The 18,326-nt window shown below is 47.0% G+C and overlaps 1 protein-coding gene across 2 annotated transcripts in view; it reads right to left on the bottom strand.

Moving 5' to 3' along the window:
- LOC119955649 (collagen alpha-1(XXVII) chain B-like) overlaps positions 1 to 18,326 on the bottom strand; it is a 605,839-nt gene that overhangs the window by 317,429 nt on the left and 270,084 nt on the right. For both annotated transcript variants that reach the window (XM_038782071.1, XM_038782070.1), the window contains exons 15-17: positions 14,903 to 14,956; positions 8,838 to 8,882; positions 3,801 to 3,854 (exon numbers count right to left, since the gene is read on the bottom strand). In XM_038782071.1, coding sequence (XP_038637999.1) covers positions 3,801 to 3,854; positions 8,838 to 8,882; positions 14,903 to 14,956 — 153 coding nt within the window. The remainder of the gene's footprint in view (positions 1 to 3,800; positions 3,855 to 8,837; positions 8,883 to 14,902; positions 14,957 to 18,326) is intronic.

Genomic DNA, 18,326 nt, shown 5'->3' with positions numbered 1-18,326 from the left:
CGGACCGCCCCAAAGGTGCGGAATTCTCCACACCATTAGGGGCCAAGCCCTCACATTGAGGGGCGAGGCCCGTGCTGGAGTGGTTCCCACTCCACCGGCTGGCGGGAACGGCCTTTGGCGCCACGCCAGCCGGGGCCGAAAGGACTTCGCCTGCGGCGTAAGTCCGTGCATGCGCCGGAGCGTCAGCGGCTGCTGACGTCATACCGGCGCATGCGCAGGGGAGGGGGTCTCTTCTGCCTCGGTGAGGGCCATGGTAAAGGCGGAAGGAAGAGTGCCCCCATGGCACAGGCCCGCCCGCCGATCGGTGGGCCCCGATCCCGGGCCAGGCCACCATGGGGGCACCCCCCCGGGGTCAGATGGCCCCGCGCCCCCCCCCAGGGACCCCGGAGCCCACCCACGCCACCAATCCCACCGGTCAGGTAGGTGGTTTAATCTACGCCGCCGGGAGATGCCTGTCAGCGGCGGGACTTTGGCCCATCGCGGGCTGGAGAATCGCCGCGGGGGGCCCGCTGACCGGTGTGGGGGACCCGCCGACCAGCGCGGCGCAATTCCTGCCCCCACCGAATCTCGGGGGGTGGAGAATTCGGGACCCGGCGGGGGCGGGATTGACACCAGCCCCTGGCGATTCTCCGACCCTCCCCCGGGGGTCAGAGAATCCCGCCCCAGGTGGCATTCTGAGCCTCATTGTCGGCTTCGGTCTCAGGCCTTCGCACTGACGTCATCAGCCAAGACGTTAGCTAATAACCTTTATCTCCAACAAGCCGTCCCTGCAGCCTGGAGTGAACCTTGAAAATTCCAAGAATATGCGATTGCCCAAGGATGAAGCTGTCATGCACACTCCCTGGAAAACATGCACAAATGTACATTAACCTCATTGGTGGCCATACATCTGGACATTGAGGGAGTGGAACCCCTTCCTGATCTTGAAGGGGACTCTCTGATGCCACGCGTGCGTAGAGTGACATGGGTGCAGCCGATCGACCCTTGAACCTGTGGTAGACCAGGTGCTGAATCCCGCAGCCCTCTCATCCTGCTGGGCCTGGTCCAGGTTGAAATGAATTAAGTCCGATGCCCTTGCATTGAGTGCATCCATCATGGATACATTGATGGGCGGATAACTGCGAAATGCCACAGAGGCCAGCTGTGGAGCGCTGGAACGAACCCATCGCCTAGACGTTGAGGGCTACCATGACGTTCACTGCCACAGGGAGCAGGCGTCCTCCACCTCCACGTGGCACCAAGTTGAAAAGAATGCGGCACAGGTACCGCACCATCTCCCTGGTGAGGCAGGGCCTCTGGTCTCCCGCCTGGTTGTCTCCTGCCTTGTTCTCTACATCACTGGTGGTTCTGACAGGAGGTTTCTACAGTCGCCCATCCCTCATGGGCAGGGTCAACTGGACAGTGATGCCCTTGGGGGCTAATGGATCGTCTATGGCAGGTGTTGGAGTTTGTGTCACTGAAGTGTCAGATACTGACCATCGCAAACCAGAGGAAGCCATTGCCATGTTGTTCACCATGAGCATCTTGGCTGTTGGCATTGAGCTGAAATTGAACTGGTTCAGTCATATCAACCTTGCGGCTACAAGATCAAGCTGTGGTTTTGTACTCCACACCGAGTTACTCACCTCCCGACTCACCCCAAAAGCTTTTCCACCATCTACAAGGCCCAAGTCAGGAGTGTGACGGAATAGTCATCTCTTGTTTGGATGTTTTCTCGACACTAGACTTACAATCATTCCACTACTGGCGCACTGGGGCTGCAGCATGTGCAATCTACAGAGGATGCAGCACTGCAGCTCAGCACGGTTCCTTGGCTCTAACCTCCCCTCCTTTGCAACCTCAAATAGAGCAAGAGCAGGAACATTGTGACAATGCCACTCCCCAGTTTTCCAGATACCACCTTACGTTGGACATAAATCATCGCTCCTTCATCGCCACTGGCCTAATTTCCAGGAATTCGCTACCCAACATTGCCATGGGGAGTACTGACATCACAAACACTTCCAGTTCAAAGGGTCACCTCCAGCATTTCAGGATGGCTTGGGGATGGGCCGAACCGGATACCTGCATTTCAAGAACACTTTCAAACGTAACTTGAGGTAGACCTTGGATTAAACGAGCCACAATGACTCGGCAATCCACTTGAAAGGTAAAATGGCCGGCCGATTGACTCTTAGCTATTTCACACCAGAGCCAAGACGCACTCCCTTGATTCCGAATTTCTGCCATTGATCACCTTGTCTATTTGAACTTCCTGGTGGTCGGCACCTTTTGCGTAACTAAGATGTTCAGCATTAAAGAGTGAGATTACACAAACTAGGGTTGTATTGCCTGGAATTCAGGTGGTTAAAGAGCGATTTGATTGGCAATTAAGTTTTCGAGATATTTAATGGAACAAGGCAGTGAGATCAGGAGAAAGTATTTCCGCTGGTTTGGGCGGGGGGGGGGGGGGGGTGTGTGTGTGTGTGTGTGTGTGTGTGTGTGTGTGTGTGTGTGGAGAGTCTGGGGCGAGAAGCCACAGTCTAAAAATTAGAACTGGGCCAAACACTCCTCCACACAAAGAGTGGTAGAAGTTTGAAACATTCTTCCACAAACAGGAATTGTCTCTCAATCAATTGTTAGTTGTAATTAATGTTGAAGGATTTTAGCGAAAGATGTTAAGGGATTTGGGAAAAAGTAGATAGGCGGAGTTTAAAAAAATATTTGAAGTACCCAATTATTTTTTTTCCAATTAAGGGGCAATTTAGCGCGGCCAATCCACCTAACCTGCACATCTTTGGGTTGTGGGGGTGAGACCCGTGCAGACACGGGGAGAATGTGCAAACTCCACACTGACAGTGACCCCTGGCCGGGATCGAACTCGGTTCCCCAGCGCCATAGGCCGCAGTGCTATCCACTGCGCCGCCGTGCCACCGTAGACATGCGGAGTTCCGTCACAGATCCACCCGGGCCTAGTGAATGGCGGAACAGTCTGGAAGGACTAAATATCCTCCTCCTGCTCCTCCGTCTTATTTTCCTTTCATCTCCCAATCATGAAGACCTTGCCCGATAGCGGCCTTGACTGTGCATGGCTCCTGAGAGATGACCATTGCCTTTCTAATGATGGAGGGAAGCTCGCCATTTTCCCCCCAATGCACAGTGCGGTGTTGCTCCACCTTCACCTCGACTCAAATGTTTTTACCGGAAGATAAAAGTAACATTTCAGATTCGAAAGATCAAAAACTGGCAGAAACAAAACATATCCCGGCTGTAATTTTGGTACATGTGTCAAGGTCAGAACTAACTGTTAAAGGAAAGAAAGTCAGACACTGTGGGCATTAAGTGGCCGTATAAACGAGGAACAAACACTTGCTCGGCCTTTTCTTTCTCGCGCTTTAGATGAATTATTCCGACGTAACAAGAAAATGGCACCAGGATTTATTTGTATGGGAAAGAAATGTGCTGAAAAGGTGATCAGAAATAAGCCAGGTTTCACACCATTAAAAACCTTTACAGGTAGAGTAGAGTAGGAGGGAAAATATGGCGGGTAGTACGGGTGGGAGGGGAGCGGGCTTGTGCAATACGGTATGATGGAAGTATTGAAAGTACGTGGATGTTTGCACATTTTTGCCTTTTTTGCTTCCTTTCTGATGATGTCTGTAACTGTTTATAAAGCCAAAAACTACCTCAATAAAATTGTTTATTAAAAAAAAACCTTTACTGAAATCACCATGTGCTATTTAACACCGGGTTAAAAGTTGGAAATTAAATCGGCTGAATTGTTAAAAGTTCAAACTTGTGAGACTGTCAAAAAAACTCACCTTATCGCCAGGGAAACCCGGTTCTCCTGGTATTCCCGGTATGCCTTCGTCACCCTAAACTCACAGTACAAGACAGCAGAGTGTTAGAACATTATCTCATCCCTCTTAACACACAGTAAAACAGCACAGACGCCTAGCATTCCCTCAACAATCTCAATATAATGGCCAGAACAGCCCCAGCTGGACGTAACGTGCCATCCTGTGCACACTGAACAGGCCAACGGTGGCGTAGTGGTATTGTCGCTGGACTCGTAACTAAGAGACCCAGGGTAATGCTCTGTGGGAGCTGGGTTCAAATCCCACCACGCCAGACGGTGAGATTCGAATTTGGTTTTGAAAATCTGGAATGAAAAGCCTAACGATGAAACCATTATCGTTAAAAACCCATTTGCCGTCCTTACCTGGTCTGGCTTACATGTGACTCCGGGGCGGGTGACCCGGAAGGGATGGGGTGGGCAATAAATGCTGGCCCAGCCAGCGACGCCCACACCCCGTGAATAAAGAAAAGAAAAACATATTGCTGTAATAGTCCAAACTGTTGGGACTCACTTTAGCCCACTGTTCCGGGACTCTAAGCAAAATGTAACAGTGCAGCATTTGGTACAGTCCAATACTGCAGACCCACTGTAAACCACCAGTGTTAGAGTATTGTTTCTAACTGTGACAAGACCGAATTAGAGCATTGCCTCATCGCTATTGACACAGCAAAGTACTGAAGAGTCACGACTCAATACGGCAATGAAATCACAACAGTGCCTCATGCTCTTCTACATCACTTGGTATTGTGCAGAGATGTAGTCAGAAAAAAAAGCATTACAATTAATAAAACACTCTCTGAAATTAATTATGCTTAAAACATATTACGTGTTTTACCTTACCTGCAACATACAAGGCAACCAAAATAAAAATGTTATTTCACAAATGTTTTGGACCATTTTGAGGAGCAATTATAGGCGCTCGACTTTTTCTACAGGCTTCCCCTAAATAGATTCTTCACCTCACCAATCTTGCTGACAAACTGGATAAAACCGAGCGGATCTATTCATCTTAATCAACAATGAGACTGTGTTGCAAATATTTACTCACCTTCCCAAGTGTGAGCCCCCCCCCCCCCCCACTATTCCAAATGAACAGAACTGGCGGGGAACTGATGGATTTGAGATCTGTGCTTACATTATATTACCACACGATCGGCCATCGCGTCTTCAGGCTGATAGCTGAAGAAGGCCGTTGAACAGGAGTACATCTCGTGATGGGCCTTGACCTGAAAGTGAATGGCTCTTTTGTCTTCTACAAGTTTTGAAAATTGAGCCTAACTGTTCTGATAATCCTTTCGTGCACGAACATTTTAAAAAGGTTCACTAAATTGGCTTTGCGAGTTGGCCTTTCACTGTCAGGGAGGGATGGATTTTCAGTGAAAATTGGGCCGTTTCTATAATAAATGGGAATCTATGGGAAACATAGATATGACTGAGATCTATTACTTCATTTAAGCTTCGGGAACAGGCAGGTCACTAATAAACACCATCAGAAAAGCTGGGCAAAGAATTGCTCTGATTGCCATGTGAGGAAATACGTTCTCTGAAATTGCAATTGTGTCAAACTTCGGTGACACGAAATTCCAGTCATGTCGTAGTCACCAACCATTCCCGCAAATCCCACAGGACCAGCCTCCCCGGACAGGCGCCGGAATGTGGCGACTAGGGGCTTTTCACAGTAACTTCATTGAAGCCTACTCGTGACAATAAGCGATTTTCATTTCATTTCATTTTCATTCAACAAGCAGATTATTTAGATTCTGGTTGAAATGTTGAACAGGAGAAATCTCCATGAACGTGCTCAGACGAGGCTGACCAGGACAATTTGTAAGCTCATTATTAGCTCAGTATCAGTCATACAAAATGACTTTCCTTAAAATAAGAAGTTAATCATGGTTGTTTAATAAAAAAAACACAGAATAATTTTGCTAAATATAGACTAATAAATGTTGCAAAATTCAAAGATATTGCATCAATACAACAAGAGTAACTTATTACCAATAATAATTTATTTTACAAGCTCGAGAAAGGAACTGCTGTGGCCATTAAAGCTGTGTGAGAGCGGTGCAAATATTTTCCGCTGCTCTGTGAAGCATTAATACATACTTGCTGTGCCAAGCACAGCACGGGGAGGTCTTGTGACGCAGTGGGTAACGGCTCAGTCTCTGAGATGAAGGTCCGGGTTCAATTCCCACCCTAGGAATCGATGGCCAAGGAAGGTGACTACATAGCGCAGTCAAGCAGGTTGAGTGTGTCAAATCCTTCCAACACGCCAATGGCTGGCGGTAAGGGCGGGAGAAACGCCTGGTCAACCGAGCTTGATGTGGAGTGGCGTCCCTCTAGCAAGAAGCCCTTGGCGACGGACTAGCGCCCTGTTCCGGGAATTACTAGCTATGGAAACAGACAGTAGTCGGCCTTCGTGTATTTCCAGGTGTGGGAAGAGGCTTGCAATTGGGAAAATTAGCCTGTCTTCACCTACTGAGCTGGTGCGAGAATTGAATTCCTTTTTTACAGAATAAAAACAAATATGTTTTCAGCGCACAAAATATTGATGAAAAACATCTGTTTACGGCGGAAGACAGTGAACTATTTTTAGAATAACATGTGTGAAAAATATTTCTTTAACAACTATATTGTTTAAATAGGCTGCAAATATGCAATCCTAGTGACATTTTGCATGATATCTCAGTGGCAAAATAAATGTGGTTATTTATATATCAGCAGTCCCAGGGTGTGCAACGTGACACAGATTCCTTCAATAAAAATTGCAGTGCTAATTCCTTTGCCCAAGAAGAAATTAATGCCGAGGTACATGCTTATCTTGTAAAAGAATAGTAAAGAAGTAGCATCAACAATCATATTATTGAAACAAGAAATGAAACAAGTGTGAGGATGAACAATTGTGAGGGTGGGCCATGATTAAAGCCACCTATTTAGTGATATCTGAATACATATGTATATATACACATTTGCATATATTTAAGGTTATTTCAGATTTGTGCCAATAACAAGGATACTTTGACAGCTTAAACCCTGATACAAAACACTGATCCTGCTGTGCCACAGAAGAGTAGTTTGCAATTTTATTTCACTTAATTTCCTACACGTTGAGTTTCAAAGTTTGGCCGTGCAGTCAGGCTCATTCCAGAGGCTCCCCCAGTGAGAGAAAGGGCAGGGAATGTTTAAAAATAGTTAACACATTGGGAGCCACTACCACGCACCTTGGGAGCGTTGGGGCGAGTTGCAGCTCCAGCCACATCAGCGGGGTGTGAACAAGCTGAACAACCTCGAGATAAGGAGACCAGCTCCAAAATAAGCAGGAGCTCCCTGATGATTAAGTAGCTGTAGGCTGCAGTGTCACGGTGCCGAGGGAGTTGCCTCAACATCGTTCAAAACCCCCAGAAACCTATTTACAGCACCCTGTTGCTAATGTTGCAATCCTGTCACAGTGAAGCCATAAGACCATGAAATATTGGAGCAGAAGTAGGCCACTCGGCCCATCGGGTCTGCTCCACCATTCAACGAGATCATGACGGATCTGAAATGCTAATCCTCAATGCCACTTCCCCGCCTTATCCCCAAAATCTTTGATTCCCGGACTGATTAAAAAACCGGCTATCTCAACCTTGAACATACCTAACGACCCAGCCTCTCCAGCTCTCTGCAGTAAAGAATTCCACAGATTCAATACCCTCTGAGAGAAGAAATCCTCCTCATCCCTGTTTTAAACAGGCGCCCCCTTATTGTGAGATTATGCCCTTTAATCCTGGACTCTCAGACAAGGGGAAACAACCTCTCAGCATCTATTTTGACAAAGGGTCACTTGGTCTCGAAACGTTAGCTCTTTTCTCTCCCTACAGATGCTGCCAGACCTGCTGAGATTTTGCAGCATTTTCTCTTCGAGCTCAGCATCTGTGAAGCCTCCTGAGAATCCGATATGTCTCAATAAAGTCGCCTCTCATTCTTCTAAACTCCAATGAGTACAGGCCCAACCTACTCAACCTCTCCTCATAACAAAATCCTTCCATACCCGGGATCTACCCAGTGAACCTTCTCTGGACTGACTCCAATTCCAGCATATGCTTCCTCAGATCAGGGGATAAAACCTGTTCACAGTATTCCGGGTGTGAGGTGCTCTTGTTGTAAGAGCTGTTACTAACTGGGAAAAGTTCAGGGCATTATTCTTAAGTGTGTATAAGGATTGGTTTCCACCTGGGTGGGTGGAGAAGGGAAGGGGAGTCTGTGCCTGCGTTATCTGGGCTTTGTGAATTAACCTGTGGTGAGGGAACACTGGCTCCAGATTCCTCTGTCACTCAGTCAATGAGCAGCAAATTATAACGTGAAGGAAAGGATACAGCATGACCCTGTTCCCATTGATACAGCCGTTTCCTGGCTACCGCACCCGGACACTGCCCTGCCTACAAAGCATAGTGTTTGCTGTGCAATAGGCTCCTCACTCGGGACACCACATACAGGCTGTTTTATGAATGGCACAAGTAGAGTGGGATCGGCAAACTCCGAGTGAGGCTCATTTGGGGTCGCGGTGTGGCAAAATATACTTAAGCAGGAGTAATACGAGTGATGAAAATATGAACCATGGGCTACTACGGAGGAATAATTCATCCGGACAAATGTTAGAGCTACACTACAATGCAAAAAAGGAGCATTAAATAGTGTTTTGTAAAAAAGTTATGAAACTCAGTGCTTAAAAGTTATTCAAGTTAAATCACAGATATTGATGAAGGATTAAACTCCATGCTCCAGTGAGAATTAATATTAAGCCAATGGTGTGGTGTCTCTAGTTTAGTGCAACATACTCTGTTATAAGGAAGTGCTTTACTAATACAGTACAGTGAGAGAGATTTACTAGACAGCAATAGACACAGTGCTTTGAAAAGATTAATATAATGTCACAGTGCAAAAAGGGAATATTAAACTAAAGTGCTAGAAGGAAGTATTAATATCACATCACAATGCAATAAGGAGGTATTCAGATCACCTTATCACCTTTCAGTCCTGGTTCTCCACGGTTCCCAATCAGCCCCTAGGAATACAAGCAGATAGATTACCAAACATATACACATTGGAGGCATGTAGATGGCAGGTTCCTGAATACGATCATTGTTAAAGGTGCAAAGAGGTAAAATATAAAATAAAGTACCATATGATGAGATTGAATTTCCTGATGGCCTACCCGAATTTTTTATTTAGTTCATTCACGGGATGTGAACATCATTGGCCAACATTTGTTGCCCGTCCTGAATTGCCCCTTGAGAAGGTGGTGGAGAACCGCCATCTTGAACCACTACAATCCATGTGGTGTAGGTGCACCTACCGTGCTGTAAGGGAGGGATTTCCTGGAATCTGGCCCAATGAAGGAATGGGTTGTTATATTTCCAAGCGAGGTGGCGTTTGGCTTGGAGGGGGCCATACAGGCGATGGTGTTCCCAGACTGCCCTTCGAAGTGGTGGAGTAATGGGAACTCTGGGTAACTCTCTGCGGTGCATCTTGTAAATGGTGCACTCTGCTGCCACTGTGCAGGGAGCAGATCATTAACATTGGTGTGGCAAACACGGGTGGATGGCCCGTTTTGCCCTGGATGATGTTAAGGTTCCTGAGTGTTGTTGGATCTACACTCACTCAGGCAAGTCAAGAATATCCCACTATATTCCTGACTTGAGCTTTCTAGATGGCAGACCGGCTTTGGGGAGTCAGCAGGTGAGTTACACACCTCAAACCTCCCAGCCTCTGATCCCTCAAGTCTGCAGAAAGTTCAAGAGAAAGAGGGTTCATGGTGTTTACCGAATTCCCTGTGGGCCTCCTGTTGAAGCTACTGTGTATGATGCGTGCAGGAATTCAACCCTCACATCTCCCATGCAACAGATATTTGCAGATGGCATTGAGCTACGTGGTGGGGATGGTTAGAAAACAATGAGGAGGGCAGCACGGTGGCGCAGTGGGTTAGCACTGCTGCCTCACTGCGCCGAGGTCTCAGGTTCGATCCCTGCCCCGGGTCACTGTCCGTGTGGAGTTTGCACATTCTCCCCGTGTCTGCGTGGGTTTCGCCCCCACAACTCAAAGATGTGCTGGTCAGGTAGATTGGCCATGCTAAATTGCCCCTTAATTGGAAAAAAATGAATTGGATACTCTAAATTTATTTTTTTTTAGAAGAAAGCAATGAGGCATCTGAAGAAAAGCACTGGACGAGGATGGTTTGAGGATCTAATGTATGGAGTGTCAGTTTGAGTCTAAGGAAGAGGATCAGAAATAAGGTGGTAAGATTATGGGTGAAGACTTGGAAAAAGTGAGGACGGTTTGAGGATCTAATGTATGGAGTGTCAGTTTGAGCCTGGGGAAGAGGATCAGAAATAAGATGGAAAGATTATGGGTGAGGACTTGGAAAAAGTGAGTGTTTTCAAGATCAGCAACGGCAGAAGACGGAAGCATGGAAATGGAGTTCACAGAGCTGATAATCTCTGGTTGGAGTAACAGGAAGACGTGCAGTGGAGTGTTACTTGATAGGAAGGTGTTACTGAAGCTGAAAGGAAGAATTTACAAGGCGGTTCTGAGACTAGCCTTGTTATAAATTGCGGAAACCTGGACAACATCAAGACCAGGAGAACAATGACTGGATTAGTGAGTTGCAGGGGGCTGAGGTGGCCGTGTGGAGTAATAAAAAAAGGACAAAATCAGGAACCTGCACATCAGGGAGGTCGGTGAAGATTGTGGGAGCATCGAAGGATGTAGCTGAGGAGAGATTGAAATGGTATGGTCATCTGTGGTGTAAAGAGAGAGAGAGGGAATGTGGTGAGGTCGGTGATGGAGATGGGAGCGGCAGGAAGAAGGAGAAGAGGAAGGACTAAGGCCAGATGGAAAGATGCGGTGGCGTGAGAATTAAACACAGCGGGACTGGAAGAGGAGGGGGTGACAGGAGGAACTGGAGATCCACCAGCATTGTGGCAACCCAAAGTCAAAGTAGCCGGCGGCACAGTGTTTAGCACTGCTGCCTCACAGTGCTAGGGACCTGGGTTCCATTCCGACCTTGAGTGACGATGTGCGTGGAGTTTGCACGTTCTCCCCGTGTCTGCGTGGGTTTCCTCCGGGTGCTCCGGATTGGCCACGATAAATTGTGTTCAGGGATATGCAAATTAGGGTTACGATGATAGGACTGGGTGGGCGGGGATTGGTGGACCAGGGTAGGGTGCTCTTTCGTTGGGTCGGTGTGACACGATGGCCCGAATAACCATCGTCTGCACTGTGTGGATTCTATTTGATGAAGAAGAATAATTTCATCCAACAAAGGTTTAAATGGTAACAGTTAATAAATACTGATACGTTCAGGCAAATGCACACGGGTCTGTGAATGCTGAAAATCTGAAATTAAAAAGAAAATGCGGAAAATACCAGGCAGGTATGGCAGCGTCTGTGGAGAGAGAAACAAGAGTAAACGTTTCAGAACGACGCCACCTCATCAGAGCTGATCGACCCGAAACATTAATCCTGTTTGTCTCGTCTCAGCCACTGCCGGACCTGCCAAGCGACCCCAGGATTTTTGCTGCACGTAGTTCCTTCACGGTTTACCGAAGTTGTATCAGACACACTGAGCAACTGAGCTGCTTTCTCCTCTGTGCTTTTTCATCATCTCTATGCACCTCATAAAAAAATGTTTATTATCCCGGAGGAACCGGCCTCCACGTTGTTGGAGGAGGTGCTGGCGGCAAGTGGACTGGAGAAGGGGGCAGTGTCAGCGGTATACGGAGCTATTTTGGACGAGGATAAGGCACCACTGGAGGGGATCAAAGCGAAGTGGGAGGAAGAATTGGGAGAGGTTATAGAGGAGGGGGTCTGGTGTGAGGTGCTCCGGAGAGTGAATGCCTCCACCTTGTGCGCGAGGTTGGGGCTGATACAGCTGAAGGTGATGTACAGGGCACACCTCACGAGGGCAAGGCTGATCCGGTTCTTTGAAGGGGTAGAAGATGTGTGTGAACATTGCAGGGGGGGGGGGGGGCGCTAATCACGTTCATATGTTTTGGTCCTGTCCAAAGCTTGGGGATTACTGAAAGGAGGTGTTTAGGGTAATTTCCAAGGTGGTGCATGTGAAGCTGGACCCGGGTCCCCGGAACGCCATATTCGGGGTGTCGGATCAGCCGGGGTTGGAAACGGGTGCGGAGGCAGATATCATAGCCTTCGCCTGGTTGATCACCCGAAGGTGGATCCTGCTGGGATGGAGAGCGGCCTCTCCACCCTGTGCCCTGGCGTGGCGAGGGGGACCTGTTGGAATACTTGACCCTTGAGAAGGTTAAGTTCGAACTGAGGGGAAGCCCGGAGGGGTTCTACAAGTCATGGGCACTATTTATTATGCACTTTCAAGAACTGGATAACATCGAACATTAGTTGGGGGGGAGGGGGGGAGGGTGGGTTGGGTGGGGTGCGGGGGAGGGGGGGCTATGTATGTTGAAGATGGCTATGGGTAATCCCTGATTCCTTTTTTTTCTCTTTGTCATTTGTTTATGTTAACATGCGGGCTGATGTCTGGGGCAGGGTGGGAGGATGGGATCATTGTTACTGTTATGGGGTTTGAGATATTTGTTGTTGGTTATTGATTGTTGTTGGGTGTAAATTCAGGAGAAAAATTGTGAAAAAGGAGGAGAATAAAAATATTTTTAAAAATATGTTTATTGAACCTTAGTGCGGAGGATCGCCGGGGGGGGGGCTGCCAACGACCCCCGACCGGCGCGACGCGATTCCCGCTCCCGCTGAAAAACCGGCGCCGGCGGATCCGGCAGTCGGCATCGGGGCGGGATTCACACCCCCCCCCCCCCCCCCCCCCAAGCAATTCTCCGGCCCGGCGGCGGGTGTCGGAGAATCCCGCCCAATTTGTGAATTATTTAGGAGTTTGATTTGGCTGCTTCCTGAACATGGGCACGAGCTTCGGGTTATGAATGGCTCTTGGCTGAAAAAGAACAGCAATGTCTACACAAAACTACCAGCGGCATGTATACTCAGGGCGGTCAGCAGTTCGAAAATCTTTGGAGGAGTGAGTGGTTATTTTTAACAGTGGTTTTCCTGAAAAAGACTTCACAATTTCAAACCACTTGAATGGCTGTACTGTTGTTAACCCCAAGATAAGACAATTGGGTGGTTGTGTTAAAATTGCACAATGCCGATTCTTGGTTGTGATTAGCATCAGTTTATGTTCTACGAACAATGTATTGTGCTTTACACCAAATAGCAATGTACACCCATCGGTTATATGGTTGATGCACCAGTGTATTTTCAGCCCTTCAGCTTCAATGTGTATCTTCCCAACAGTGAGTAACAAATAATTAAACCGTGGCAAAAACATCCAACAGAGAAGCTTGGTCAGTGTGCCAATATGTATCTTTAGCACATTTTCCCAAACTTTGGATATGTATTTTGTCGTAAGGTTTTCAAACAACCCGAGTTAGTTTTGGCAACACACCTTAAATATATATACATCGTAGATTATAGAGGAAATGTGACAAAATGCAAGTAATAAATATGTGTCTTTAGCTTTCATATTACACAATTTGTATTGTTCAACATCTGTGTATATAATTTTCTATGTATTTATTCTGCTAAATATTGAAACAGTAATTTAAAAAATGCTCATGAACATAATTTCTAGAATTCTCAGCGCAATCAAACTCAAACAATAGCAGCAACTATTACCCTCGTCTTTCCTGAGTTATATTTCCTGACAAACCTGGGGCCGGTTTAACTCACTTTAGGCTGGAGAGCTGGTTCGTGATGCGGGGCGAGGCCAGCAACACGGGTTCAATTCCCGTGCCGGCTGAGGTTATTCATGAAGACCCCGCCTTCTCAACTTTGCCCCTCGCCTGAACTGTGGGTTACCCTCAGGTTAAACCACCACCAGTCAGCTCTCCCTCCTCAAAGAGGCACACAGCCTCTGCTCATCGGGGACTGAGGCGACGTTACCGGGTTTTAACATTCCCATCCTCGTTTTGAAATCTCTCCATGGCCTTGTCCCCTCCCTCTCTCTGTAATCTCTTCCAGCCCCACAACTCTCACATCAACGTATCCACGCTCATCTAACTCTTCCATCCAGTAGCTCTGGAATCCCTCCCTGAACAACTCTTTCTTCCTTTAAGACGCTGTTTAAAACCTGCCCCTTTAATCAAGTTTTTGGCCACCTGTCCTAATATCACATTATGTGGCTTGATGTCTGACTCTGCTTTAACAGGCCCCTATGAAGTGCCCTAGGGTGTTTGATTATATTATAGGTGCTATATAAAAACAAGTTGTTATTGTAACAGCGTAATCAATGTTTTAAATTTTCAAATTTATTCTTAATATTTGAATTGAAAGATTCACCAGCACTTCAAACCCCACACTTTATTCCCAGAGATTATATTTTGGCTTTAATCTATTAATATTGCTGAAAGGAGACGTGTTGCTGAAGATTTTCCTACTGCACTCATCAGAACAAATGCAAGAGCACAAAATTTTAAACGATCACAACAATTTATACAAAAGGATAAAAGGGTGCTGATTTGTTGGCAAATCAACTCTGTTTGGCTGGCACGTTGCCATGGAGAAAGCAATGGGAAATCATCGGTTCCCCAAGCTCCCGGGTCATTCTAAAAACACACCAGGTTTGAACATATTCCTTTTGTTTGCAGAGGGCATGTATGAATGTAAGTCGCTTCCAGAAACGTCAATGAGCCATGCTACAAACTCGACTGATTATCTTAAATTGGTTATCAGAGTATCCACTAGCACACTCAGAATTGTTCAAAAAGTGCTGCCTGATTGCGGAATCACATCTTACAGTCGACGTTTTATTTCTGGTCTTGGTCTGGCTGACTGGTTAAGTACGGTCGGTGTTCTGCCTGTTCTGACCAACCCGAGGAACATGCCGTCTGATTCGAGCTACTAATGTGTGACTAGCTTTACAGACAAAATTGCCAAAATAATTGACGGAGGAAATTTCAGCCATTGGCCGGTAACATAATCCAACAGATAACTGATCAGCTGGGCTCGGATTAATAGCAATGGAAGAGTTGGAATAATCCGCCTCACCTTCGGTCCTCGCTGTCCAAGCAAGCCCATCTTCCCCTGACGCCCCATGTCACCCTGCCAACAACAAGAAAAAGTCAATTAAATTCTACGGCTGAAACTGGCATTTGCCAACAAAATAAAGCATTTTATGTGAACAATTCCTTAGTTCCCTTGGGAGTTCCTACACATTCTAAGCAGTGCGTGGCATCAGTGATCCCACTGCAGGGCAGCGTCAACTCAAAGCTTTAAAACTGAAGGATAATCGGTACATTTAACTTCCTGTTTTGCTGACTGTTGGAATACTTCAGTGCGATAGTAGACTGCCGGCACTGCTTGATGACATCATTGCTGCTGGATACCCGGAGAGCCCCTTGACTTGCGAACAGATTCAAACCAACGGCAGGAAATGGCAAGCCCGTACCACTGGAGTGCTAGATCTTTGTCGGCAGCTGTCTTCGCCATTTTATGAAATGCACGCAAAAATTTCTAATGAACAACCACACAATCCAAATGTTGTATTTTCCCCCAAATGATTCACAGAACATTTCAAAGTTACCCTTCCGATCAGCAATCTGCAACATTTTTGCAGAAGAATTACTTGTTTCAGAGGATGAACGCAACATACAGAACTGCCAATTCCTGTTTTACTGGATTGAAAAGGGTTTCCCCATCTAATGAAAGGATTGATCAAGTCAAAATTGTTATTTTATTAATTGGCCACGTACCTGCAAACACAGTCCACTGTGGGCATCAAGCGAGAATGTTAGTCAAGCCAGTCATCCAAACGTTATTTTTTCTCGATGTTATAACCTACCCGGATCCTATTGGCTGGGGACAATTGGTTACCCCATGCACCTTGGGGCATTTGAGCGCCCCTAATTAAGGGGGGGGGGGGGGTGCAATCGTTAACCTGTCAGCTGTATAAATAGAGCAGACCAGTGTAGTACCGGTTGGAGAGAGAGGAGCAGTAGTGAGCTACTGATGCTGCGTAAATAGTGTGGTCAATAATAGTTACTTTCTGTTTGACTCCACAAACTCATGCTGGATTCTTCACGGCCTCACTAAACTCACCACGTGCCGAATCTAATATCTTGCATCTGCAAGTGGGAGAAATACTAGTAGTTACATGAAAGGTAGAGGGATTTGAGTTCCGCTTGCAGTTGCAATAATTGAATGGTGGTTGTAAGGAAGATTAAAATAAATGAATATTGCAGCTAGTGATTTACAGACCGCGGCTGTGCAGAAGAACCTGGGGAGGGGGACTGTTGGAGGAAGCGTGCAAAACTCGATACACCAAGGGACAAAATGATACCCGAGACCAGGGCATCATTGTTTGTTTGAGATGGCAGAACGAGGTTCCGATTGGAGTTGAAGCAGAGGTTGAAGAATGTGCATTTGTGGGAGAGAGAAGAAACTCTGGAATACAGATAATATCCGGACAGGAACGTTATTGAGATGGAGGATCACTGATTGTAGCTGAAATCAAAGGAAACTGTTGATTGTACTTGGGACAGAGAGAACGTTTTGAGTTGGTAGTGTGAAGACTGACCTTGTTAGGGTTTTACGGTCAGGATTAGTGTGCTAGGATTACTACATTAGGGTTGGGCTGGTGCATTACGGTTTGAGTTAGGATTATTGAGGTTATGGTTAGGGCATTAGGGGTAGGATTAGTGTACCAGGATTAGTGTTAGGATTAGAGTTGGTGCATTGGGGTAAGAGCTGGAATTGGGTTCAGGGTAAGAGTATTTCAATGTGGATTGTCAAGATATCATTGGAACCAACCTCCCTGCGATGGGTCAGTGGACCTTGATGATAATTTAGGTGTACATTGGCATTAGGGTTGGGGTGCAGTGTGGGATATACAAAGCCTAACAGAGTTGATCCATCAATGGCCAGATTTGAGCTTCATTAACATTGGGCTGGCCAGTTGCCGGGGCCTGTAAGACACTTCTTACAGGACATTCACTGATGGGGTGGGAAGGCATCCAATGGGATTCATTTCGATGGACCACCAGCATCAGTTTGTACAGGAGGTGGTGAAGTGTGGGAGAAAGAAGGACCTGTAGTTTATTATAACAGGGAAAATATTTGCATCACCGACAGTGACAAATATTTGGAAGCCTTAAAAGGTCCAAAGCACACAAGAAACCACAGGCTAAACGTGCGCCAGAACTGCTCCCAGCCTCTCTCACCACAGACAATGATCCCTTCCAATATCGCCAGCAGCGGCCACATCCTACATGTCCCACCCATGGTTTGTGGGCCGGTAAATGAAATGAGAAGGGCAACACGGGTAGAGACCGAAATAGCGTTGGCTCTGAACCAACGTTCTCTGTAAAGTTCTCCTGCTGTTCTCAGCCAGTTGTTTTTGCCAATGTGCGAGATCTTTACGTTTTTACGCTCGGCATTGAACTTGAACCAGGCCTGCAAGGTGCCTTCCAGGCAAATATGAAGCAGGGCGTTTAACAGGGAGATTGGTCTTCGTTGCATCAAGTGACCCAAATTTGTAGATATTTAGCCAAGTTCCATCTGAACTTGGCGATAATTCTGGCTGCCGAAATAGCTGAGAGTCAGACCAGACGTTAACCCTCCCGTGTGATTTTGGTCCTGTTATCTTCCTCATTTTAGACGAAACTGCCTCGATTCATTCCAGAAAGGTTCAAGTAGGGCTTCCCCCTTCCTTCACAATATGCTGCAGTTAGACATCTGTTTGGTGGGATTCTCTGAGCCCCCGCCAGGTCGGAGAATCGCCGAGGGGGGGAGGGGGGCATGAATCCCGCAACGCCGCCCCAACGCCAGCTGCCGAATTCTCTGGCGCCGGGGTTTTGGCGGGGGTGGGAATCGTGCCGCGGCGGCCCCCCTTGGCGATTCTCCGGCCCTCAATGGGAGATTTTAAACTAACGTGGCAGGGGGATGGGAACCAGGTTAGGAAGTTAGAGGTCAGTAAAGAGGCAGCAACTAAAGCCAGTAAGGTACGAGACAATAAACTCAATGTGTCGAAGGGGAAGAGTAGACAGGGACGAGATGATGAACGCAAAGTGACAGGTGGTCTGAGGTGCACTTGTTTTAATGCGAGAAGTGTAGCAGGTAAGGCAGATGAATTTAGGGCTTGGATTAGTACCTGGGAAAATGATGTTATTGGTATTACTGAGACTTGGTTGAGGGAAGGGCAAGACTGGCAACTGAATATCCCAGGGTATAGATGCTTCAGGAGGGATAGAGAGGGAGGTAAAAGGGGTGGAGGAGTTGCATTACTGGTCAGAGATGATATCACAGCTGTGATTAAGGAAAGCACGATGGAGGATTCGAGCACTGAGGCAATATGGGTAGAGCTAAGAAATAGGAAGGGTGCAGTAACATTGTTGGGACTTTACTACAGGCCTCCCAAAAGCGAGCGTGAAGTAGAGGTGCAATGTAGGAGCAATAGGGTGGCTGTGATGGGAGA

The sequence above is a fragment of the Scyliorhinus canicula genome, chromosome 21 (genome assembly GCF_902713615.1).
Source record: "Scyliorhinus canicula chromosome 21, sScyCan1.1, whole genome shotgun sequence".
Classification (NCBI taxonomy): Eukaryota; Metazoa; Chordata; class Chondrichthyes; order Carcharhiniformes; family Scyliorhinidae; genus Scyliorhinus; species Scyliorhinus canicula.
This window is presented reverse-complemented; position numbering and strand designations above follow the sequence as displayed.